We start from the raw sequence: 27,445 nt of genomic DNA, 5'->3' as shown, positions 1-27,445 counted from the left end.
AAGGAGCCACAGAAGTCATAGCTATAAAACAAAGAAGCTTAGCTACAGTCAAACAAAGACGTTTAAAAAAAATGAGATTATAACCTCATTAAGTCCTGTTGAAAAAAAATCATATATTTCCCTTAGGCCATTTACAACTTAGAAACTGGACACACTGGGCCCTATCAATAAAATTGGTATTTTGCACAAAAATCAAAGAAGTCTAATTAGCAAAATAAAAAGAAAGTGGGGTGGGAAGGGACTGGGATTTCAAAATGTAGAACAGATAAACAAGATTGTACTCTGTGGCACAGGGAAATATATACAGGGTCTTCTGGTGGCTCATAGCGAAAGAGAATGTGACAATAAATGTATGTATGTTCATGTATAACTGAAAAATTGTGCTCTACACTGGATTTTGACATTGAACATTGTAGAATGACTATAACTCAATAAAATAAATAAATAAATAAAACAGAAAAAAAAAAGTCTATCATCAAAAGCATCCTGTTCTTGCTGAGCTCTGATCGTAACACAAAGCAATACCCCAATGTTTAATTTTTTTAAAAGGACCTTACTTTTTTCCTACATTCTAAACTAAGGGTTAAGAACATTTCTTCCTTCAGGGTATATTTACATTAAATTTCTTTTGAAAAGGACAAATGAAAACGCAATAGAGTCTCCCTTCAAAGGAAACTTTAATAATATGATACTTTTTGCTAGGACTAAATCATTCTCCCCTTCTGCCTCATGGATAACATGGCAAATCCTCAGATGGAAGAGACAGAACTGGGAAAGGGAGACGCAGCGGGAGGGGAAGAGAAGATGGAAAAAAGCAGAGACCAGAGACTTCAGACAAAAAAGATTTAATGCTTTACACTTTACACAGAGAACAGCAGACACAAAACATGATGAGATGGAGTTAAAAGACACCTCAATCCTCTCACTTTACAGATAAGGTAACTGAGGAAGACAGCCCGAAAGGCCCAAGCTGACACAGGCAGGTAATCAGAAATCCTATCACGTGATTGCAAGCCCACTGTTGCTTCCACTTTTGAAAGTCATACTGATTGGATAATAAATACTATCTGCTCCAGAAAGTAGTGTTGCATCTCACTTTATGGATCAAAAAGTTCTGCTCTCCCAGAATAAGGTCCCCAGTCTCGTGGCCTATAAGAATGCTGCCACCAAAGATTTTAAAACATCTTCATTTTCATAATTATGGACATAAACTATTTCTTGGTAATTGCAGGATATATTAAATTAATGTATAAATCCAATTTATATGAATTTTTATAAGGTTAAATTGATAAGGAATTTTTAAATTGAAAAATCACTGCATTTTCAAAGCCATAGCTGTATCTAACCTTTTTAATTATGAATCAAGGCCGTGTGCTACTCAGATACTCTCCATTCTTTGAATTTTTAATGATAGCTCCCAAAGTGTTACTTCTGAAAATCAGAGCTATTTAATTCCTTACAAAGGCACCAATGCTTCTGAACTAATATGCTACAGTAAACTGCTTAGAAATAAAGTAAAAAATAAAAACCTTCTATAGTCATTATTATTTCACTTGTGGAATGTTTATAGACCTATGAACAGTTATCAACTAGGAATCACTGTATTTGATACATGTATCCTGGTGAACACCCCCTCTTATGAACTCACAGCTGAAATCCAACAGTGACGGCAAAGCCCTATTTCCCTGCCAAAAATTTCACCTTGAAGAAGTAATGAAAAAAATCCCTCTCCACTCATCCTCTCAAGAAAATACCATTTACTATAATATTCATAAAGTGAAACAAAGTCTTTTTTTGCCCATGGGTCGTTAACTGAAGTATTAAATGTAAAAACTGATCACTGGGAACCAGGAAAAAGTATATTAGAAGTGTATTTTAAAATCATTTAAAAAATATTTTTGTTCTTATCTAAGGCATAATATTATGACTAACTGGGCACCATGCCTATCTCGTTTCAAAGGAGGAGAATCCTGACATTTTTCTCTTTAAAGTCTTCCTTTATATTTTTACAACTAAAAGCTTTAAATTGTAAGGTAGTGGTTGTTTATCATATCTACAGATAAACTTTAAACTTCTCATTAGAAACCAATACTTTAAGGAAAGTGAAGTTTAAACTAGAAACGAAATGTGTAAACAGAGAATCTGAAAGTAGGCTGAAGATGGCAAGGGCGGTGAATACTCCCTACTTAACTAAAAAGTCTTAACATTGCTTCTTCAAGCACGCTAAGAAAAGTCAACTGAAAAAGCACCGCTGACTCTGAACACTTGTTTTTATAAGGGCCTGTCTGACAGTGATGGAACGTTCAAGAAGAAGCATGATCAAGATATCTGCCATTTACGCACTCACAGTAAAAGAATAAAACATTTTATTTTCAGATTTCAAACAAAAGATCTATGATTCTTTTCAACTGACAAAATGAGGAACGTGAATAAAGATAACTTGATACTTTCTCTGGTAACTAGCATACTTAGGAAATACAGACCTGAGGACCCCCTAGAATTGCTTATTTATTTACGTGAGAAACTATGGAAAAGTTACCCTGCGTATGGATGTCATGCGCTTCAAGGTTTAGCAAAGTCGCAAATCCCACACTAAAACCATGAACTATAACAGGCCTCTACATCTATCCATGCTCAAAGACTTTCTTTTGATCTGAACTGTAATCTAGAAGAAGGCTCCAGCTAGGATCTCTGGGAAGATCTCCCTGTAGCGACATCATCTCACCTGTAGTGACATCATGTCGGGTCTGTACTGCTTGCGGAAGCCTAGGTCATACATGAGGAATTTCAGCATTTCAAAGGCTTGCTCTTCACTCATGTGTAGGAGCAGGACTCCGGCCACAAAGCTGATCCCTTGACAGTAACCCACTTCTTTGTCCAATAACGAGTAGGCTTTCAAGAGGTTAAAGAGGGACAGCTGCCCTGCCCCAAGCTGTGCTGAAAAGTAAGGATGAGTAGGAAAAGTCCTCCCTGCAGAGGAAAAGAAAAATATTTTTGAGATGCCCTGATGCTTTGGAGACCAGAGTGAAATTCCAAGTCAGTGATTTCCAGGAATAAACAAATGCTCTTTCCCGCACCGGTCAGAGTTGCTTGGAGTGCTCCTTTGACTGACAATCTCTCTCCCTCTCGTCAATCCCAAGCTACCTGCCGGACTACCGCCCCTTCTCCACATATATGACAGGGGAGCAAACATTTGGTGTTAACCAGCACTTCTTTTTAGAAAAAAAACATTCCACAAACAAATCAAAGACACATTCAGGAGTGATCTCAGGAAGATAGAATATAAAACTTACCCTGACTATAAGTCAAGGCAAATTCTAAGTTCACATAAAACCACCCTCTAACTGAAATCAGAATTCTACAAGAGGTATCATGTAACTTGAAAAGAAACCTTAGTGGTTCTTAGCAGATGTCTTCCTGCTTTTCTTGCAATATGACGTTGGAGGGACTTTGGGGGTTATTTTGTTTTACGTTCAGCCTATCATTTAGAAAATGCTTCTTTTTCAAATATTCTTAGCTCTCTGTTTCTTTTTTTAATGGAGGTCCTGGAGATTGAACCCGGGACCTCATGCATGCTGTTCATGCTAAGCATGTGCTCTACTGCTGAGCTATACCCACCCCCCAGCTCCCTGTTTCTTAAACCACCTCCAGTGAGCCATGTAGACCTCTTTTTTTTTTTTCAATAAATCCAAAAAGGACAAGGATAGTAAAGGGTCAAGGTGATTTTAAATAAAGTTGCCACTGTGTATAAAATTGCCACAGAGACACTTCAGCAGGCAGACAAAATTAGTCCTGGATTATTAAAACATTGGTACTAAACAATGAAATAAACACATCTTCACCACCAAGGCTCCAGACAGTGGTTCAGGACTTTCCTTGTGCCGTGAAAATGAAGGGGGTGTTAGCTTCCTTGTGAAATGATTACTCATGTCAGTTAGAACTTGTAAGAATGCCAGATTTTTAAATGTTTTCCACCACATATGCTTAAAAGTGTTTTTTTTTTCCCCCAGAACTGATAAGATTAATTCTGCAGAGCCAGTAAGAGGAAGATAGAAGAAAATAAGAACACGCTGGGGAAACACAGATGGCCACAAGAAAAGTCAAATAAGCAGTTTTTTAAATGATCATTTTACTTTCTCCCTTAAAATTTTTGCTAAAGAAAACTATAAATATACTGTCCATCCAAGATGTTAATTCTGTCTAGCTCTATTTTTTCCTGACCAGCCTTTTCCGAAAATGTGATCTCCTCATCTCCTTCTCTTCACTAAGATATCTTGACTGGCCCTAACAGCAACACCCCAACTTCTCCCGTCACCCCTTCCAGTCACAGACCCAGAGATCTGAGGGGATTCATGGGGGGTGCCAGTTCATTGTCCATTTAAGAGACAGCACTGAAATTCAGCAGCAAAGTCAGTTGTCTAAAACTACAGTTTAGTGATAGAATCAGGACAAGAACTGTAGTTTCCAGTTTCTCTGTAAAATTACCCTTTGCAATTCTAGTTGGCTCAAGAAATACTGAGTGGGGCTCTTTCCCAACAAAAGCTGTTTGTCACCCAAACAGCACAGAGGTCAAAACTAGATCTTGGCCAGTGATTTTTATATGCCCTATATAATATAATGTGACCCTCAAGTACAAGGTAATCCCTTGTTCTCCCAGATGGGCTCAAATAATGTATCTGACCACCTTAAATATACCAACTTTTAGGACTACGGATGAAATAGTCAAATGTCAATGTATAATATCTAATCCAATAAATTAGTTATTTTAAACTAATAAAACATGATAGGCTGATTTAGAGAAAAATTAGAGACAATATAATTTTTAAAATCATACCATTTTTATTTTCCTTATTTGAATCAAATTCAGTATTTAAAAAGATAGCTTTATGATGGAGCCACTAGAAATCCATATAGCATTAGGACAGCTAGTTTTTCTTCTAACCTATATGGACATGTTCACGATTTCCACAACATAATACCTGCAGTATTGTTTTTCAAAAGTGATATTTAAAGCCTTGTTTTCAGCTGTATGTCCAAGAATACTCGGCAGACTTCTGTTAACTTTTCTGCTGCCCCTTTTAACCTATCCTAACCTATTTTAAGACCAGCATTGATTGAGATAATAATTGTCTATCACAAATAAAAGTCAGTTGTTCAAAAAAACAGGAACTAAGAGCACTCGATAATATGACCTTTAAATGATTCAAATACAAGATGACTCCCTTGGCAGAGGTCAAGTTTTAGGATGAAGACATCTTTTTATACTCAGGCATTTAGGGTATGTTCAATCAGATGTAAGGCCAACAACTCGCCCCTAGGAAAGGACAAAGTTGGCAACTCTGCAGACCAACAGATCTTCTTTATCAACACCAAAAACAAATTAAAAAAAAAAAAAAACCCAAACTCAACAAAAGGACCTACTTGTTGACTTCTGTAAATTATAATCACTCATACCTAAATCCACGAGAATAGCGTGCTGCTGAGCGGTGAGCTGCTTTAAAAGCTCTTTATAGGAAACATCAGGGGGTTGCTGTTTATTTGGCAATCTGTGTCGGAGACGGTACTGTAAAGCTAGGAACTGCCAGATTTCTCCTCGTCGACTTTTAGGAACACCTACCATCAAAGAGAGGAAAAAGCAAGGTCTTGAACACTGGAATGAAGTTGCGAGATCACAGCTGATTAGTTTTGTAATGCTTGAAAATGGGGGGCTACACTGCCCTGCGTGACATCCTACAATCACACAGTATGATGTGGTCCCAGAAGCCTATTTTGACAAGTTTAACCCTAGTGAAAGAAAACCCTCAAATAACAAGGATAACAGTGGCAGTATTAACAACAGTAGCAGTCACTGGCTGAGAAGCGAATACAACATTTACTGAGGATGGCTAGCTTCTCGGCATTGTTATTATAGAAATTGCACCAGAACTGTTCCCATGTGCTCAAAAAACAACCTAATGAACCAGGCAATTACTATTATCTAAACTTTGCAGATGGCGAAGCTGAGCCCAAGTTCTCACAGCTACTAAGTGGCAGGTTAGAATTAAAACTCCAGCTTCTGAGGCCAAATTCTGAAATACTGAAACGTATTACTGCCTGTTTTCACCTTTTATTTGGCTTGAAGCTGGTAACAAATGCTAATGTTCATGCTCTAAAGATTTGTCACTAAAAAGTAACTTTGTAGAGAGAATTAATTAACATTCTTATATGATCCACAAAAGAATGCAATAATAATGAAAAAGAATATATATAACTGTATTACTATGCTGTACACCAGAAATTAACATGACATTGTAAATGGACTATACTTCAATTTAAAAAAAATGAAATAATAAGAATGGTAAACACAAAAATGAAGGCAGAGCTCTAGAACATCATTCAGCTTTTGAGAAGAAAACATCTAACATGCATAATGCTATATTCATATATAATGAGTCACTGACTCCAGCGTGCTTGAAAACCAAATGGTATTACAAGCAATTCAACGTATGCTAAAATTATGCTTTTTATGCCAAAGGACATGAAGTAAAGCACCGGAAGGGACAGAATTCAATTCTATATAGTGCAGGCAATTTTGTTTCACTGTTACCAGTCCAAAAAGACTAGCTATGGAACAGGTTTCCGAGCTCTAGCTGGTTAGAGGAAGGTTTAACGGCACTAGTCTTTTTGGAATGCAGTACCACAGTTTGCATAAGATGAAAGTGTTATTGTCCAAAAGGTATAACTCAGGCTCAGTGACATGAATAATAAGGCCCTCCACAGGGTACACCTCCAAACTACCTGTTTTTTTCAGTCCCATTACCTCCCATTCCCTGCCATACTAAGTATATCTTAAGTATCTACATATACTTAGTGTATAACCATAAGGGCTTATGGTTATTTTCACACCTCCGGGTTTCTTGTTTCAACTGTTGCCTTTATGGAATTGTAGGCTCTTCCAGTTGACTGCCTAGTGGATCTCCACTTGTCTTTTATGGATTAGTCCGAATGCCAGTCTTCTGCTGAAATTCCCCGTAATATCTCTAGGAGTAAGTACTCCCTCTTCACATACTATGTGATTCATACTCCAAGATGACTATAGTGGATTACAGTTAGCACAATACTATATGTCTGTCTAGTTTCCCCACTTAGATGGTGAGCTTCTTTTTAACAGTAAGCATACTTTCATCTCTATATGATGAAATCCAAGAATATACCTCGCTACTTACACATTTGTTAATGAATGAATGAATGATCTCATATAAAATGTCATTTTTAGAGGGTAACTTTCATTAGCCCATTAAATGAGTCACTGATAACAGGAGTGGGCTATTTTATTACCCATCCAATAATCATTTTACAAAAGGTAATTCACTTCAGTTAAATCTTTACTGAGTATCCAACATGGAATAGAGCATAGAGCATGGCATTGAGGATGTCTATCATAGAGAGACAAATAAACCCATTCTCAGGAACATTAGTCTCATCCATTCACTTATTCATTCAGTAAAAAACCTGTAAGATGCTACCTTATGGTGGTGGGTTGAGAAAAGCTAGACAGATACACATAAATACAAAATCACAAATTGCAATAAGTACCATTAAAGGGAAAGAATCATGAAAAAGAATAATAAGGGAAAACTAATTTATTTTGGGGGTGGGTGGACACTAAGGAAATAGTATTTGAACGGAGAGCTGAGGGATAATAGGACTCTCCAGACTGGGAGTTCAGGCTGCAATCACCTAGGGAAGAGGGATGTATGAAAACCCTGAGGAGGACAGAGAAAGGGGGCAAAGGAGGAGCAGAAAGAAGATGGGGTGGAAATAAAGTGACGTGGGAAATGAGGAGAAGGTAGTGGGGCTGGAAGAAGGAGGATAGGGCGAGCTGCAGCAGCCATACAAGATACAGTCTGTGCCACACTGTGACCCGGAGAAGTTCAGCATCCCCAGAGCACAGGCTACAAGGTAGGGAGAGGGAGGAAGGGGGATGAGAGATGCAGGAAGGAGAGATCACGGAGGGCCTTGGGCACAGTGCTAAGGAGTTTAAACTGTTCTATACAAGATGGGAAGATGAGTACCCCTAAAACATCTTTAAAAATCATACCAAAGAATGGAGTGATCTACATCTGACACACATTCTATTAGTCACTATTTTGTTTCCCAAATAATGCATTCAGTGTAAATCTTTGGGATTTCCATCTCTTTCAAGGAAAAAAGAACATGTATTAGGTTTGTAAATGGAGCATCTTACAGAATTAATCTTAATTTAAACTTAACTATGGAATAGTTTCACATTATCATAGGCTTTTATTTATTTTTTTTTAAATTGAAGTTTAGTTGATTTACAATGCTGTGTTAGTTTCTTGTGTACAGCATAGTGAGTCAGTAACACACATATATATTCTTTTTCACTATAGGCTATTAAAAGATATTTAATGTAGTTCCCTGTGCTATCCAGGACCTTGTTATTTATCTATTTGATGTATAGTAGTTTGTATCTGCAAACCCCAAACATCTAATTTATCCTTCCCCTACTCTTTCCCCTTTGGTAAACAAGTTTGTTTTGTAAGTCTGTGAGTCTGTTTCTGTTTTGTAAATAACTTCATTTGTGTCATTTTTTAGATTCCACACATAAAATAATACCATATGATATCTGTCTCTGTCTGACTTCACTTAATATGATAATTTCTAGGTCCATTCATGTTGCTGAAAATGACACATCATAAGTTTTTTTTCTTTTTTTTTTAATTGAAGTATAGTCGGTTTACAATGTTGTGTCAATTTCTGGTGTACAGCATAATGTTTCAGTCATAAATATACAGAAATATATTTGTTTTCATAATCTTTTTCATTATAGGTTACTGCAAGATATTGAATAGTTTCCTGTGCTGTACAGTACAGACTTATTGTTTATCTATTTTATATATAGTAGTATCTGCAAATCTCGAACTCCTGCTTTATCCCTTCCCACTCCCTTTCCCCTCTGGTAACTGTAAGTTTGTTTTGATTCATGATCAGGTTACTTTGGGTACTTTGGGATTTTTATTTTACACTCCGTTTATGCAAGTCATAGAGATTCTCATTTTAATGTATTTAATCTGAGTCACAGATATTGTATCTAAACAATTCACATATTAGTTTCAATTTTAAACTTAAGATGTTTAAATCTCAGTCATTTTATGACAGAGCAGCAATGCAATAATATAAGGCTAAACAAAAGCAATTTTTCCAAAATAAAAGAATAAATGCATGGTAAGAAAACTGATGGCTAATAATATAAATCTGTATAAACACATACATGTAGGTGAATATACATATATATATATACATATACACATATATGTAAATAAACACTTCTGAGCAAGTGATGGCGATGAGTCAGGTTTAAAAGTCTGAGATATTTTTATGCATATGATCAAAGATTTGTACTAATGCACATGCTGTTTTCTTGTTAAATGATAACACTGCTGATTGAAGAGGCAGGAAACTGTAAGAAAGGTGCCTGCCGTCTCCTCAGGGACAATTTCTCCAATAAAGTCACTAAGTGCGGGCAGAAACAAATTACTTTCCTTTTTTTTAAATAGGCAAAGCACAAAGAGAAAATTATGCCTGAGCTGCATGAATCAAAACATTTCTGAAGTTTTTCTAAAAAAAAGATCCAGAATACCTTCTCTAAGAGAAGTATGAATATCTTCCATATCGCATCTGATCTTGGCTCTGCAGTTTAATAACTTCTTATCCCAGGTGATTAAGACATCCTTCTGACAGACACCAACTTCTTCATAATCCAATTTAACTTTTCTGGACTGGAGTTCGTCTCTGCTTGCTAAGGAAGACAGAATTTACACAAGATCAGTATGTTTTTAAAACAGTGCTTTATTGCATTTCTAAAATCATACCAGATGACTTTTAAGAATCAACCACTAACATTTTCTCAAAAAGAAACTTAAAAAAAAAAAACTGACAACACATGAAAGGTTCTCAAACTCGGAGTCATTTCATGTTAAAAAATTAACACACATACACAGAGAAATAACTTCTTAAGGAAGTTTTTACTCTATCTTACAGATAAAAAGTCGGCTAAGCATAAAAAACAAACCCCATGTTTTCTAGGCTAGAAATTTCAATTGTTTGGCAAATGTGATAGATAACCTCAGAAGTGACGGCTTGCATCATTTTAAACACCATTAAAATGTTAGCATTTTATATGTGACATATATGTGAAAACAATGCCTCATGCTAACCTTGATTTGAGAAATAGCTGATCATGATAACTTGATACATTTTATAATTATTTCCAGAGTTACCAACTCTGCCCTTAACAACGCTAGGTTATATATACCTGCGTCCATTTTAAATAATCTTTAAGAGGAAAGTTCATTTTACTGAAGCTAACACTACTTTCATTTTTTAGAATAATACAGAACTCTCTCTCATTTGATGGTCTAAAATCTAAGCCCAGAGCTCATTAAAAGAAATGCCTACAAATGCAAAAAAGCACTATCTACCCTTGGTCTTTATCTCAAAGAATTGATTCCAAATGGGGAGAAGGGAGAAAAAAAAACCATGTACGTGTATTTCTTCTCTTTCTTTAGGACTGCATTGAACAGGAGCCTCTCAGGGTAATCTGTATCCATTCAAGCTCCGGTGCTCAAACACCTTACCTGCTGCAATACAAATCTTTGTCATGCATCCAAAGTCCTCGACAGCACAAAAACAACAGCAGAATGAGTATTACTCTTTACCTAGTGCTTGAAACCATTTCAAAAGAATTAAAATATCAGGGGACGGGGAAGGGATAAATCGGGAGCTCGGATTTGCAGATACTAACTGCTATATATGTACTAGATAAACAACAAGGTCCTACTGCATAGCACAGGAAACTATATTCAGTACCTTGTAATGGCCTATAGTAAAAAAGAATATGAAAAGGAATAGATACATAAATGTATAACTGAATCACTATGGTGTACACCAGAAATTAACAGAACATTGTAAATCGACTATATTTCAATCTAAGAACTTTGAAAATAATTAAAATATCTATACTAGACTGCCATTACAGAAGAGCAGTAAAAATTTCTACTTAAAAGTCCACATATAATCAAAAAATAAATCGCATTACAAAAAATTCCCCCTGGATACCACTAGATGGCTTTCTAACACAGTTCAGCTTTGCTTCTTGATATTTGCTTTACATTTCTCTATGATAATCAAATAATTTTTTTAAAAGGAGCTGTTTCATTAAAGCTAATAATAAATGCAATAATAAATGCAATCCTACATAAAATGATATTTTTCACAATGACAAGACTAGGCAAGAGCTTAAGCAATGGATAAGCACAAAGAAATGCTTATCCACTGGCTAAAATTTTTAATGGGTTAAACTATTTTTTTGTCTTTGTTATTTAAGTACCAAAATAAATACAGAACTGATGAAGGTTTCTGATCATATTTTCTAAATGTCACCTCCTCTCTTATTCTGTCTGTCTATACAGTATAACTGACCCCAGAACGCACAGAATCATTTGTATTAAACACTCCATTTCCTATATACAGCTAATACATATAGTTGAGAAATACTACAGAGTACTGGAGAAAAGCCCAAGAACTGTGACAAATAAACTGGAGTTTTAATACTTGTTCTGCCAGTACATCACTGTTCGACCTTAGGTTAATTCCTTAGCCTCCCCAGGACAGTCACTAAGTCCACCGCAGAACGAAGACTGGAGCAAAATAATCTCTAAGACCATTTCCAGTTCAAACAGTCTATGATTCTAAAATTATCCCTTAATATTTAATATGATACTCTACTGTAATACCCCCAACTGTTAAAATAAATACATCTTAAATGTAATTTCATGCTTTAAATTAGTTTTTAGGAAATGATAACCAACTTTTTTCAACCTGTTTTTCTGTTTCTGAGTTAGTCCATGATGTAATCAACTACATAAAAATATAAATTCAACTCCTTTCAAAATCTATGGATGCTTCAGTGGACATACCATTTATCACACCAAACTTTTAAAAGCTATGTCAATAATAATTCCATTTCAATTTAAAAGAAAAGATGATTTATTTCCTAGAGATATTTAAAAATCTCATGTAATTTTCATTCTGCTAAGAATATAGGAAAAAAAGAAAGTAAACTGTGACCTTGAAATCTAAATATATATTGTTAAGATTAAAAACTGAATTGAACAATAGGTATAGTAACAGGAATCTTAAGATAGATGATGAACACAGAAATGTGAATACCGGTACTAAAAAAGCTCTTCTGGAAGACAACATAATAAAAGCAAGTGAGAGAAAAACCCAGATTATACAGTTTCCAATAATCTTAAAAGTCAAAGGGCCAACTCAAGCCAAATCATTTATTTTATAAATGTGAAAAACAAGGCCCTTTTATGTTAAAGGATTTGCCCAAGGTAGTGGCATTAATACATTTTTTGGATTTGGGTACTGTCTGTACACCTCCCTGTGTGTGATTCTGTCAGTACTAGGGTAAATAACATCATAATTTCAAAGTCTGGAAAACACATTCTAAAGAATTTGGTATTCATTAACTTAGCTATAAAGCACTACAAATATAGCACAATAGTTATTATAAATTATTCACTTATGAATTTAATTTCAATATGATTATTTACATAGAAAATTTGTAGAACAGTGACAAAAGATAAAAACTTTGATTTGATAACTGGTAATTAGATTGTTGAATCAGATATGATATAATTTATTTGAAATAGGCATATTTCTCATACTATGAATACAAATAGCTGGAAATTTGAGAATTATATTCAAAAAGAAGAGAATCTGCTTTTCATATTTAAGGTTTTTTTAAAGTAATGCACAATGATATTAAATTTTCAGTCATATTAAATACATTAACTTCACATTACATATATTCTGTTACCTTCTATCTATTATTCTATTATTCAATCACCCAAACATACTCCAAGGGCATCTGAGGTTTTAAATTATTAAACAGGAATGCAGATTTCTTAAGCTGACCTTTTCCATGTCATAACCACCTCACAAAATAGAAAGAAACAATTTTAATCAATAGATATTCTAGTAAATATACATACAGTCCAAGAATGAATGAGTATGAGTGTGTGGAGGGGTAGGGAGTAGTTTTAACAAACTACACCTTTAGAGGATCATATCATATCTCATATCATATCATATATCATATCATATCACTTAGCCCTGTTTGAATGGCTAACCTTCAAGTTTCTGGTTTTCTTTCTCCATTCGAAGCAACAGGATTTGTTGGTGTATAGCCTTTCTCCACAAACTCCTCAGTTCCTCCGACTTGTTTCTTTCTTCAACTTTTTCTAGGTCCTCCTCCCCAGACATAAATATCACCAGCGGGTCCTCCTCCATGGTTGGAGCCAGAGGGGACAGTGGCAGCAGCTCGCTCCTGTCCAGCCCATCTGCAGAGAAGAAAACAGTGAGAGGCATTCCGAAGCAGTAACCCAGGCCACAGACGTGCTCTCGAGGACTGACGTGCTTATCCTGTATTCCACCTTTAAAGCTTTTCACAAAGCTGCTCGCCCAGGAACTGTGACTTTCTGGAACCGATGATTTAAGTAAATACGTAGGACTGAATTCCCCTTCCAGATTTCCCTCTCCGTGTAAAATGAAAGCATCTGTCATTTCGCCACTTCTTCTTTCTGCACAAAATGACCTACAAGATAGGTGTTCCAAAATGACCTGGCCTTTCCCCAGAGTTCGACACTTCTGCAACTGGTCTGTGTGTATCTTCTGATTGTGCAAAACAAAAAGATTACGTCCAGTAGGTGTTAGTGATCGCCTCAGGTCTATGCCAACCATTAGAATCTGTCAAGAGCAAAGCAGCTGCGAGACTCTGGGCATGGCTTGGTTCACTTCTGTTCACTCCTGCAACACTATGACCCAGTGTCTGGAGCTCACTCGCTCTCTCTGTCCATTCCAGGCCATCTTCTACACTGTGGCCAGTTATTTTCCTATTAACAAACATGATTTTGTGTCTTAAAACACTTTAATGGTTGCATATATCCCAAAGAACAAAGCCCAGACTCCTGGCAATAGCGTACAGATTGCTTCAGACTTTGGCCTCCAGTAACCTGTCCAACTTCTTGGCTCCATCTCCCATCCTCTGATCGCATCAGGTGAACTTCTCCCGACTTTCTGACCCACAGAGTTCCCTCCAATAACTCTAGAGCTTTTCTAGTCCCTCTTTCTAAAAGATGTTTCTCCCAGCAATGAGTTTAAGTAAATATCTTACGTTTTTGGTAAAGCTTTCTCTGACCACTCCAGGCAGAGTTCATTTTATTTCTAGAAATGTTTTCTTGTTTCTCATTTCCCTTTATTCACTGGCCTCTGCCCTTATCCTTATCATTTACTTCCTTAATAAATAATTTAAAAAATTTTACTCCACAGAGTTAAATACTTAGTACATTTAAGTTTTGGCTTCCTTGGTTTTAGAATTGCCCTCTAAACACCACTCAGTTTTGATGTGTAGGGCTCTGGTCATGTTTTCTTCCTTTGAGTTTCCAGGAATAGTTTTCAGTCTTCTAACACATGAAATTTTTCAGTTGTCCTCTAATTCTTCCTCCTCCCCTCCCTTCCTCTTGTCCTTCCTCCTGTCTTTCTTTCCTTCTTTCCTTTCTTTTTGCAGTGTAATCAGAGAACAATAGTATAAATAACCATGATTATCTGGAATTCATTTAAAAATTTTCATAACCAAGTACATAATTAATTTTTATGACTGGTCTGTGTGTGTTAAAATCGAATGAATTTTCTCGATAGGTGGCAAGGTCCTGTGTAAGTATCAGATCAAGCTTGTTTAATTGTGCTTCTCAACTATAATTTATATTTGATTTCTCTATATTTAATTTTCAGAGAGGAATTATGTTAAAATCTCCCATGAGGACTATTTATTTGTTTGTTATTTCTCCTCTAAATTCTGTGTAGTGTTATTTTCTAGCTCTCAAAACTGTGTAATTCTGAGTGTTCTCATCATTATTAAATCTTTTTTATTTATTGTTACACTTACTTTGCCCCTTTGGGCATTTTGCTTAAATTTCTTACAGGTCTAATCTGTGAATGAGAACAGCCAGGGCTCTCTTTTGGTGGAAGTTTGCATAGTGTTATCTGTATCTGTTCCTTTATTGTTCAATATTTCTATGCTACTTTGTTTTATGTGTAACATTTGTAAAAAGATGTTGCTTTTCTAGTAAAGATCTATGCTCCTTTCTAGCACGACAGCTAGTTCCCAATGCATTATGCTATAGGCCCCAAAACAGGTTTTGGAAACTCACTCACTCATTCATTCATTCATTCAACAAGCATTTATATAATGTCCTGAATGTCTAATATGTGGAATGTCTAATATGTTCTAATGATATCTAAGATGTGAACCACTATATCGAATATAAAAAGGGAAGTTATTTCTCTACTGTAATCACTTAAATCTCTGTACACAAAGCATCGCCCTCCATTCTCTAATTTATGACACTAGGAAGGGGCAATTGTTTAGTGAGTACCACACGGACCTTGCTGCTGCATTGCTGAGGGAGATTTGTTCATGGGAGAGGCAACCCTGAGGAAGATGCGCTGTCGCCAGGAAATTCGGCGAGGAGTCACAGGGGTTCCTCCAACGTTTAGGGACTCATTGCTGCAGGTAGACGAGGTCCTTTTTCTCCCCTCTCCATCACTGTAGAAAGCAAATAAATAGATGACTTGTAAGGGGAACTGCGCAACATGGTCCTTCACAACAAAATGGTAGCACAAGCCATTCACAAGTTCCACCACAGGCAAGCACAAGCTACAGGCAACATGGAGCGATGCATCAGGGGCACACTGGTTACCCAGGACACCACATCATGGCACAGATGCAGCCCAGTCATCAGAAGCTCACCTGTTTCTACTCATTCCATAGTAGCCAATCATTCCAAGTTCTAACCTGAGCAATACAAGTACTTCTACAGAGAAGCAAAGGTTGCTTAACTAATGAACTAACTCATGCTTTGCTTAAAGAAAACCTAAAATCGGCACTATATTCTAAACCATGTAAATATTTCATAAAAGGCTCATTAAGAGCTTTTCTTACAGCTTTTATAGGATGGGCTGACAAGACAGCATCTAGTTGCCTATAACTGTTACAATCTGTCTGCAAATTGTTAGCTACCAGTAGCTGGGTCATGGCAGAAAGTAATCTGAACAAAAGCAGAACAGTCAACCTTGGGATTATTACTGGGTGATAAATTAAGGAAAAAAGTGTGGCCGAGTAAGATTGGATACGTTACATTTAAAAATATTAAACAGATGTCTTTATGGCAGGACTTCTTAGAGAGTGTAATATGCTGGCATGCACTGTGACTCTCCAAAGAGAAAATATATACAGTAAATTCCCTAACTTATATGATTTGACCCCAAAATCACCTTCCTTAACTTTTTCCTTGGCGTGGGGGGGTTGGGAATGTCACATCTTTCTACATTAGTGCTTGTGAAACAACCATGCAGAAATGCCAGTCTGCTGTAAAAATTTCACCTTCTAGGAAAAAGCACTCTAAAGCATGCTGCAGCTTTCTGCAGTAAAAGATCACTGTGACTTAAACTCACTTTGGAAACCAATTCTGTTAGCAACCAAAATAGCATGCAATAACTGTGACTGCTCATGGTGGGACTATTCTACTCTGTTAAGCTTTAAAGTCTCTGAGCTTTTCTGAGATGACGATGACAATATTTACACGTGGTGATGATACTGACAAGTGAAGGTGCGGCACTTCTGATGTTGTCAAGAAGTGTTGGTAGTTAGGGCAGAAATGAAACTCAGCTAGAAAAGCCACAACCCCGCGCAGATACTCAGAGGAACTTACTAGTGCCGAGGCCATCACAAGTCAGAAGAGCAATTCAGCCCTCGTCTGCCATGTTTTTATTCACTTTGTGTATCTTACCCACAGTTATCAGGTAACTCGGTTATTTCTCATCTTGATCTATCTTTCTGGAACTAGTCCTTCTAGATTAGCTACATTAAGGTTAAGAAAAAGACATACCTTTGAGCTGCACCAAAGACAGCAAATGTCATGCTGTATTAGGATACTTTAGAAAGTAGCTGATACACACATCCTGAGATAGTCAAATCCACTTCGTTAACGTATCTTGGATAAAGTGATGACCCTCATATGTGTCCACAGTTCAAAACTCTCTGCAGTAATGAATGAATATGTCCCCCTTTACTTATACTTTGGAAAGCATTAACTCTAGTATTTCCCTTTCAGAAACTATGATCCAAATGTTCTACATATAATAGTTACATTGAAATAAACACTCTCAAAGTATCTTGCATCCTCGTGTGTGACACTATCTCACTGGCAGTTACGGGCTAAATGCCCAGCTCCTGGGTGTATTTCTAGCTCCTAGTGTAGTAACTGGCAAATAATAGTAAGCACTTAACAAATATCCACGGAATAAATTAATATTGTAAAAACATTAACTCAGAAGGTTAAATAAAATGGACAAAAAATATTGGCCAGGCTAACATATCAGGAGTAAATAAAAGATCTACCTTCTTAAAACCCTTTCTTGGTAGTCAGGACTTTTTGAGTTTTTCTGGCAAAAAGTTCTAATAGCTCCATTTCCCAAAAGCACAGACGAAGGGGTTGATGGCACAGGAAGATGCTGACAATGACAATACTGGTAAAAAACAACATAAGGCATCTTTTTTCCATATTAGTAACACACTTACATAAGGGCATCTAACAACTTAAGCCTAGAAAGCTAAATGAAATACTTACTTAAAAGTAACTATTTCAATGTCTTACCAGTTAAGTGCTCAATAAATAGTAGTTTCTCTTGACTTTTTCAGTAGCTCTAACAACAAAACTAGAATAAACCAAACCAAAGGGTTCTGAAACTTTTATATTTTAGTGCTGGAATTAAAATAGCTTTTCCAATTCCTTATTAATGACACATCAAATGTTTAGACAGTACTAAAAATGAAACTTAGAAGGACTCATATTTTCATTATTACCTGTAAAATACACAGTTTCTGGGGGAATAGGTTATAAAATTGGCGTGTAATGTACCCTTACATTAGCCCACTTTTAGAGATTCGACATTTTCATAACATCTAAAACTTTAACTCCTGTACTCTAAATAAATTAAACTAAATGACACAATTTTCCTCATATGTCTGGAATTTAATGGCCAGCTACAAGTCAAAAATTAGCTGCCAAAATGTACGATAATACTATACTAAAGGGAAGAACATACATAACACCATTGACCCTTTATCATGTACTAGAAAACGACATCCTGAAAAAGCAGTTTGGTGGCCGAGATAAGGCAAAAGCTGCCCTTCTCCATCGAGTAAGAAAAGCATGTATTCAGAAGGCAGATAAGGGTTTCCACAGTGAGTGCATGTGTGCAGCTTAGAGCAGTTTTTGATTTACATTTAATCAGCAATCTGACAAGCCTGAGGCAGTAATTTTAAGAATCAAAACCACATGCATCAAAATCCTTACATCTCACTTTGGAAACTTCACTGGGATGAGGGGGAAAAGCTTTTGTTTTGACGTTTTGTCTTGTTTTGATTTTTGTTTTTCTTACCACAAACCTAGTTTTCACATTAACTTCTTTAATTCATCTTACCAGGTAGACAAGCATAATGTCCACCTTTTGAGTAAAAGTAAAAACAAAACAGCATGGGGTATTTAACATAGAAATAATAAAGCTAACACAAGAAGATGTACTATGAGCCAGGCACTGTTTTAAGCATTTTACAAGTATGAACTTATTTCAACCTCACAGCAAACTTATGGGGTAAGTAGTGTTACTATTCTTATTTTTAATGAGAAAACTGTAGTAGAAAGAAACTAAGAGTAACTTGCCTACAGTCTCATGGGTAAGTGGAGGAGTCAGGATTCAAACTCAAGCAGTCCAGAATCCAGACACTTAGGCACTTCAGTTTACCATGCCAATGTAAATACTCTGCATTCGTTCAGACAAAGCTCTATTGGTTCATAAAAATAGAGCTCTCAGGACTCCCAGCATCCCCTGTATTTCTGGTGAAAGAAAAATCAGTCTCTAATTAACATTAAATCTTCTGGTCAGTAATTCTCCTCTCATTTTTTAATGGAGCAAGGTCATTTATTTCAGTAGAGAAATAACTTCAGAATAATATTACATTAGGTGTTCATTTACGTAAATGCCTCACTTTCTTTTCTTTGCTTTTGAAGTCATTGCATTCCAAAATGTAAATACTTTACATTTTTAAACAGGAGGGTCAAATCAAAAACATTAACGTGGTGGAATATATACCAACATATACTGGTATATTAATTATCTTTACATTTTTTTAATGATGAAGCAAATAAGAACCATTCCCTTATTTTTTCAAATAACTTTTTTTCTCCTTCTTCTGTATTCTGGAATATCAATATGTGCATTATAAAACTGCTTCCCCAGAAGCAAACTGAGGAAAAGTATTCTGTGCTGGCATTACCTCTATCAAGAATTTTATTAAATTAAAAATTAATAACTAGGAAGGAAACACAATGTGGAAATGACCATCTCTTTTTGTATTGGTATATTCTCTATATACTTTCTATTATCAGTCACCAATTAATCAAGAACCAGAAACCATGAACACAAATGAGAACTTTTTAAGAAGATAAAAAAAATCCTATTCTGTGTGTATCACGGTGTAAGCTGAGAGGCATTTCCAAGTTCTTCTGAACACAGCATAGATCAAAAGCCATGGATATGACATGAACCCTCCCACAGAGCTTCAAAATAACTTCTAAATACGTCCCTGAACAAGCAATTATAGGCTTCACCATATCAACTATTAAATTAACATTATACCTTCTTCTATTAACATAGAATTCTTAATGCATACTTGCCTGCTTTAGTAACAATTAATTCCATTCACAATAACACCAGATATGGTAGAGAATGAGGTGTTTTAGGGGCCATTCACAGAGACTCAACTTGAAGAAGGATGCAGTCATGTTTTATTTCCCACCAGGGCAACACACAGATATGCTTTTCACAAAGATAAACTCTGAGGCCAGGACCAGTTTTACCAGGTGTTGTTCAGCTGGGCAGCAAACTAATCCCCATCCTCCAACCCCTTTGCCCCCATCTAAAATGACCAGCATTGGGGGGTGGGGGCATAACTGAGTGGTAGAGCTCCTGCTTGGCATGCAGGTGCAGGAGGGCCTGGGTTCAATCCCCAGTGCCTCCATTAAGGAAAAAAAAAAAGAATATTTATAAATAAATACATAAAACTACCAGCATCATAAAGTCCAAATAAACGACTACACTGATTAAATCTATATCTAAACCTCAATGTATTACAACTCAAGATAGAAACAAAACTTGATTAATGTCATAGCAACATTTAACAGAAATGTGAAAAGGCTTTCTCTTTGTAAATGCCTCAAGAAAGGCTGCATGGACCAACCCAGTGGTGAAACCTGAGGGTTTTTCCAACGGGACCCATAGGACAATTTAACTCATAACTGTTTTAGGGGCTCTAATAGTTTATCTAAGTCCTGGCTTCAGCTGGTACACATCTGTCATCTTATGGAAAATCTTTACTAGTTCAATAAAATTGAGAATGAACTATTCTAGTGGAAATCAATCTGTAGCATCTGAGCTGGGTCAAAAGAGAGTAATTAGTGGAACAATGTGTAAAACAAGAAAAGAATGAGAAGAACAAAGAATTTTATTCCCTACATTCCATACCGAAAGAAAAATGTTTTTAATTAAGTTCTCCACATTGCAATTTAAAATTTCTCTGGGTAGCTCATTTGTTTATTCACATCCTTTTATAAGCTAAGATTATGAAAATGATACCAAGCAAGACATTAAACCTCCCTGGGGCTCAATCTCAAGCTAACCTATGTGTAAAATAAGGAAATGACAGGCCAGATAACCCCTACGGTAATACACAGACCTAATTCTATGCCTGTAGTAGAATCCAGAAGGGCACACAGTACAGCCTAATGTTTCTGTTGGGTGTTTAAAAGCAGATAAGAAATACTATTGAAATGGTCTTACAGCAAACCATAAAAAAAAAACTAGGTCAATTTCAAGTCTCAGAAAAGTCACATTTTTATCTTACCAATGTTGCCAAAATAATTTTTTCTCTTTGAGCATCTCCTTCTAGCCCAATCTTTAATACTGTGTTTTACCACACTAGAAAGAAATCTAAATGTCAGTGGTCCCAAACAGGAAGATGGAGATGTGTGTTTTCCATTGAGCTTGTGATGTGAGCAAAGCACAGAAACTAGAACAAAGAATAATCCTTCTCAATTAAGTTGTTCAGCAGTGCTTCTGGATATCTACCACAGAAAGCATGTGGGTCAAGAGGAAGAGATGTCCTCACAGAGGCAGTCAGACTTCCATAATAAGGAAGTAGGTGTTTTCCTGTGTCCAGCCCAGTGGGAGGTCTGAAAAGCCTCAGCAGTGTCTCAAAATAACCGATGTGTCAGAAATTAACACGAACAGAAATAGACCAATAAGCCTTTTCAGCGAAAACCAGATTTGATTTTATGAGTATGTTTCTTTAAGAATTCTCATCTCTGCATTTCCTTGGGATTTGAAATAAACTCCTTAAATATACATATGTATCTTCAAACTAGCAAATTCAGTTCTATTAGTTCAATTTTTACATTAGGCTTTGATTGAAGGCCACAGCATAGTTCTAAGGAAATGTCAACATGGAATAGAGTAGAAACAGGATTTCTGTTTGCAATCAATGTTTTATATGATCATTCATGACCTTCAATTACACCAGGCTTCACATCTCCCTCACAGCACTGGAAGTATGGCACGCATTCAGGAGACAGCCAAAACTGACTTCTAAATTAATGGTGATAATCAGTTGGAGGAATTAATAAAATTTGTTTATGAAAACATTCAGACCTCTAATCACCTTGATTCTGAAGCAGTGTCCTGTCTAGTACCACAGGGAAACAAGGATAGGCATTAGCACAGAGAAAGAGAGATGTTTCAAACCAGGATTTAGAATAAAAAGATATTCCCATAAGACATCAATTAAGCACAGATAATTTTCATAATGTCCCATAATGAGTCATTATACTATTTTTATCAGCAAATATGAGAGAACTAAAGAACCAAAACTGAACCACAAAGTTCTTCATCAGCAAAAATCTTATTTTCTCATTGAAAAGTCTTATAAGTAGAAGTAATGACTATAATTTACTTTTGACCAACAAATTTCAACATAAATAATTTTTTAAATGGCTTAAAAGCTGAGAAGCAATAAGGAGGAAGAAAGATGTTTGTTTATAGAAGGATATATAATATTTGATAAATGGATGCTATATAAATATACATTCTTATCATACACAATTATATTTTAGTTACTAATCAGTGAAATAACATTAAATTTTTAAGAATTAATTTGAAATAAGTAAAACAAAACATATGCACATTCCCTTTCCTTTACTATGTCAATATTGTGCAAATGAACCCACTAATCAATAAACCATGATATTAAAAAGACCTTAGTTTCTTTTCTCAGCTTGCTTACAAACAATAATATACATGTTTTTAATAATTCAGAATAGTGGTCTTGGAGAAGGATGTCTAATCTGAATTTAAAATTTAAAATTAACATGCTTATTATATAATATTCATTAGCATACGTACTAACCTACCCTACACCTTACTTGACTATTAATATTTAGAGATCCACTGTATGCATCTAATAAGATACAAGGTACTCAAGTGACAAGAAAGTATATTTCATAGTATTATGGACCTCCTCTCATTATTCTGAATAGTTCCAGATATCATGGTAATTGTGTGTATATGATGTTTTCTCTGAAACCAGTGATAAGGAGAGATGTACAGTTCAGAAATTACTGGCTTAAAATCATACTCTTGAATAACCTCATTCTTAAGAAACACACACTAAAGTATTTAAAATAAAGATAGACATGGTGTCTGCAACCTGCTCACAATGGCTTAGAATAAAGAAATATATATGCATATGTATGCATGTATATAAATATAAACAGACAGAATGATAAAGCAAATGTGGTAAATGTTAAAAACAGATGAATCTGGATAAAGGGTTAGCAGTTCTCCATAATATTTTTGTAACTTTCCTGTAAATTTGAAATTAGTACCAATTAAAAAAAAAAATCCAAGACTGTAACTAGCAAATTTATGCCTAAGTGGCTTACTAATTGAAATAAATCCACTGAATGAATTTTGTCCAACAATTTTACTACTGTGTAGATACTCATTAATAATGCACAGGTAGGTACCACTAAAGACATCTACAATAACATTCAGGGAGAGTACTCTTTCAAAGCCAAAAAACTAGGAATGACCCACCCACATGTTCGCCGGCAAATGAATGGATTGCGATAGATAAAATGGGATACTCTTCAGCAATAAAAACGAATGAACTGAAGAGCACATAAAAATAGAAATGAATCTCATAGACTAAGATTCAGTGAAAGAAGCCAGATATAAAAGAATTTATGATGTATCATTCCATTTGCAGAAAGTTCAAAATGAGGCAAAACTAAACTATGGTTATTTGAGGTCAGGATGAAGGGTACAGACTGGGCGGGAAAAGGAGAGGAGCTGCAGGGGTGCTGGTAGCATCCCATTTATTGACTGGGCGGGGGCGATGTGAGGGTGTTCACTCTGTGATAACCCACTGAGCTGTATGCCTATGATCAGGGTATTTTTTAATGAAAAAAAAATTGTGTCCTTTTGGCCTATTAGTTCTATGCTGTCAAATTACAAAACAGTGTAGAAAAAGTAAACACAAACATAGCACAAATTGCTCTCTGATTTTTAGAATTTCTCAGAGCCAAGAAAATATTATAAAGCACAGAAAATAGGATGGTGGTAAGAAGCCTACAAATGTAGAAGTTCTCCATATGTTTAAATATAGCATTTCAAATAAGGTAACTACAAAAAAGCTATTTTTTTCCATGCAGAACTAAGTATTTGTCCTCTGACTTCAATGTCCTTCCATTAGAATGAGGTATGAAGGGCTAAGAGAAGCTAAGTGTAAGAATAACTCATACAGCTAAGCAGAAACTACTGAAGACGAATTAAAACCTTCCATTAAAATCTGTAAATAATCTTTCTAAAAAGTCGCTGCTTTTGTACATGATAACCTATTCACAGCTAATCGTTGCCCTTCTTAGTGGCTGTCCCTAATTGTCACCTTCAGGCATGGTTCTGTTCCTGGAAGGAAACAGGAATGCTCACTTTAACATACCAGCAAGAAAATGCACATGGATGTCACTGAAAGTGTTGAATTCTCATTGATAGATAGTACAACAGGCTAAGGCAAACTCACAGTTTTATATGTGTACCTTCTTGGTTCCCTAAATTCACTGCATATTTCAAATACATGATGTTATTTTCACAGCTAACTTCTTTTAAATCTTCTCCCATAAGGTTATCCCTGAAAAACTTTTGAAAATTAATTCTTCATCAACTTTCTTCACCAGAAATTCAACGTTTCAACATAACTTTGCACTAATTCAGAGGAAAGTTCAGATTCGAAATTTTATTAATCCAATATTAATTAATCTTTCTTGGGGTGAAAAAAATTGACACACATGAACAAAAGATATTCAAAGATAATTCAAGGGTTATTCTAACTTAGCTGGTTATTGCAGGTTACACCTAGATTTATATGTTAACTTTTTGGATTTCCTAAGTCTACAAGAAAAGAGGCCAAAAGAATATCCAAAAAGATTTTAGTGGCACACAGGCTAGTTGATAGCATGTATTATTTTCCTTGACTATAAGAATTGGCAATTATCAAACAAGAGAAACAACCCATATATTCATCAGCAAGAGAGTGAATAAACTGTGGTGTAGTAAATGGAATACTAGTGTGGGAGAGAAACAGCTCAGTGGTAGAGCACATGCTTAGCATGCATGAGGTCCTGGGTTCAATCCCCAGTTCCTCCATTAAAAAAATAAATAAATAAAATAAAATAAATTTTTAGTTTAATGGAATACTATACAGCAATAAAAATGAGTGGCTCAAGCTACACATAAAAATAGGAATGAATCTCAAAAATTTCTAAGCCAACAACCCCTTTAGAAGAATTCTCAATTTAATCCACTACTTTCCAAAGGCTATAACATCCCTCTGAGAATTTGCATGATCAGTAAGATTTCATGACCTCAAAAAAAAAAACTTTAAAGGTAATTCTCAAAAAATTACTACATTCAATTTTGTGGAGCTGTAAGAGTAAAGAACAAGACTTAAGAGGCTACGCATTTCCAATACTGGGGACAAAAACAAAGCAAAATCGAATGTCTACAAGAGTCAACAGATCCCTCATGCTGTCTGAAAGAGTTGCTGTCAACTTGTTCCTGTACCCACTATGCGACTTAATACTGAGATTCACAAAAGTCAGTCATTGAAAAATCAGAGAAATGTCTCGGAAATATTCTATACACTTAAAAATAAAGATATCATATCCATCACTTTACCACAGTTGTTTAAATTAGTGGCTTTTGGGTTCCATAAGACATGTTCAGAGAGGCTAAGAATAAAAGGCACGATCAAGGAGGTTTGCTTAGTACCTGTTAGCACTAGGTCTTGTTCCAAACAAAACAAGCTTAAGACGCTGGAGCCCAAGGCAAAGAAACACACAAACAGTACAAACAATACACTCCAAAAACATAATCGTGTCATCAAAAAGCTTTGAAACACTGGTTTTAAAAAGTTATCTTCAAATTAATCGGAACTGAAACCAATATATTAGAAACAGAAGAACAAGCACAACATACGGATGCATTATCGTCACTCTAAAATTAATTAGCCTTTTTTTTTTTTAGTAACATTATCAGTATATCACTGCAGAAAATGTTGCTTTGCAAACAGAGGACACTGATCTCACCTGATTTCATTTTCATACTGTGGGGACAGTCTACCTGAATTCTGGTAAAAGCTTTTCAGGAAAGAGGGGGCAGTGAAGGAAGGGACAGAGAAGGAAGTGTGAAGACTTGGAAGACTGGAGGAAGAATTACTCTCCTTGTGCATGCGCCGAACTGAAGGAACAGTGCTGAGTACAGAAAATACAGCAAATTTGTCTTAATTTATATTTTGGCAGCATCTTCACTCACTATGAAATAGCATATACACAGGTTCTTGCTATTCATGTCATCAGGGCTGAATTTATATGGAAAAAAAATTTATATGCATGCAGTTCTCTATTAGACGACTAAGACTTGGTTCATTTTTAACACAAATGGAATTCTTCATCAATGCAGTGTTTCTAAGCATGTGTGTTTGTCTCTAAAAAGCACTTAACAATTCTAGGACAAAAAGTGTTTGCTTTTATATGCAAAAGATACTTCAAGGGGGAAAAGTAGGAAAGCACAAATAATCACAGGAAACAAGTTCCAGGAGGAAAAATTGATTGTCAGTAGTTCAAAGAGTTCATAACTTTTAAGATATAAACCCTTCTAAAAATTTAAGAACAACAAGCTTGGTTGTTGGAAGTCATCGTAATACCTTTGGCTTAACAGATGTTAATGTCCGTGTTCTTTCCTGCAGCCTGTAAAATTGTGCAGCCATAGTTTTAACTGAATCCCTAAATCTCCTACAAAGATTTTTTTTTCCAGAAGATTCTTTTCATAGCAAATTTTTATCATGATATAAATAGCATCTTTTCATACTGACAAAAATTCTTTGAGCATATACATTACAAAATGTGGAAAACAAAGGAAAAAAATAGAAGCACCATTTATAGTTTAAAATAATTAATGTTTTAAGTTCTTGAAAATAATTTTTCCTTGAAAAAAAGGAACTTAATGCCTTGGGTAAATATAAATGATCATTAAAAACCTTGATATATACATGGGTAATTAATCCTTTTTCATAAAAAAATTGAGGATAATTGGTTCTATTAATTTACTTTATTTTTTATATATCCTAAATATCTTATTTTTTAATATCAAACCACTCAAAAAAACAATAAGGATTCAACTGTATCCTTAAAAGAAATGCTGGGAAATCTGGCAACAACTAATATAAAAATCAAACTTCTTTGTACTTAGAGTACTGTTTTTTTTTTTTTCTTCCCTCCTCTGACCAGGATTCCTAGCAGACTATTTCCTGTACCAAACTCATAGGTAAAGAAGAGAAACAAAATTAGCTCTAGGATATAAATTCCGATTTGTGTTACACAGGAAGATGGATAATCATTTCTACAATTCCAAATTTATCCCTTTATTATCTCTTACCAAAGTCCAAATAAACTTGTTAAATTATTTTTAAACTACTATATAAGCTAGTGTCTAATGGACACTTCCTGTCAATTATGGTATATGTATTCTTCTTTATAGATATCACTTTATTTTAGATAAAATTTTTAGCAATTTTCATATTTGGCTTTAATTTATTATGAAGTAAAATAGAGCCAAATTGTATGTCATGTAGAAGGGCAAG

General features: G+C 35.4%; 1 protein-coding gene across 5 annotated transcripts in view; it reads right to left on the bottom strand.

Moving 5' to 3' along the window:
• Positions 1–27,445, bottom strand: part of TBC1D4 (TBC1 domain family member 4) — a 173,842-nt gene that overhangs the window by 11,479 nt on the left and 134,918 nt on the right. For 4 of the 5 annotated variants that reach the window (XM_032496868.1, XM_032496871.1, XM_014568298.2 and 1 more), the window contains 6 exons: positions 25,893–26,057; positions 15,519–15,679; positions 13,206–13,415; positions 9,644–9,802; positions 5,455–5,613; positions 2,726–2,970 (listed from right to left, as the gene is read on the bottom strand). In XM_032496868.1, the coding sequence (XP_032352759.1) occupies positions 2,726–2,970; positions 5,455–5,613; positions 9,644–9,802; positions 13,206–13,415; positions 15,519–15,679; positions 25,893–26,057 (1,099 nt within the window). The remainder of the gene's footprint in view (positions 1–2,725; positions 2,971–5,454; positions 5,614–9,643; positions 9,803–13,205; positions 13,416–15,518; positions 15,680–25,892; positions 26,058–27,445) is intronic. The other variant, XM_032496869.1, reaches the window with a different exon arrangement.

This window comes from Camelus ferus, chromosome 14, assembly GCF_009834535.1.
Source record: "Camelus ferus isolate YT-003-E chromosome 14, BCGSAC_Cfer_1.0, whole genome shotgun sequence".
Classification (NCBI taxonomy): Eukaryota; Metazoa; Chordata; class Mammalia; order Artiodactyla; family Camelidae; genus Camelus; species Camelus ferus.
This window is presented reverse-complemented; position numbering and strand designations above follow the sequence as displayed.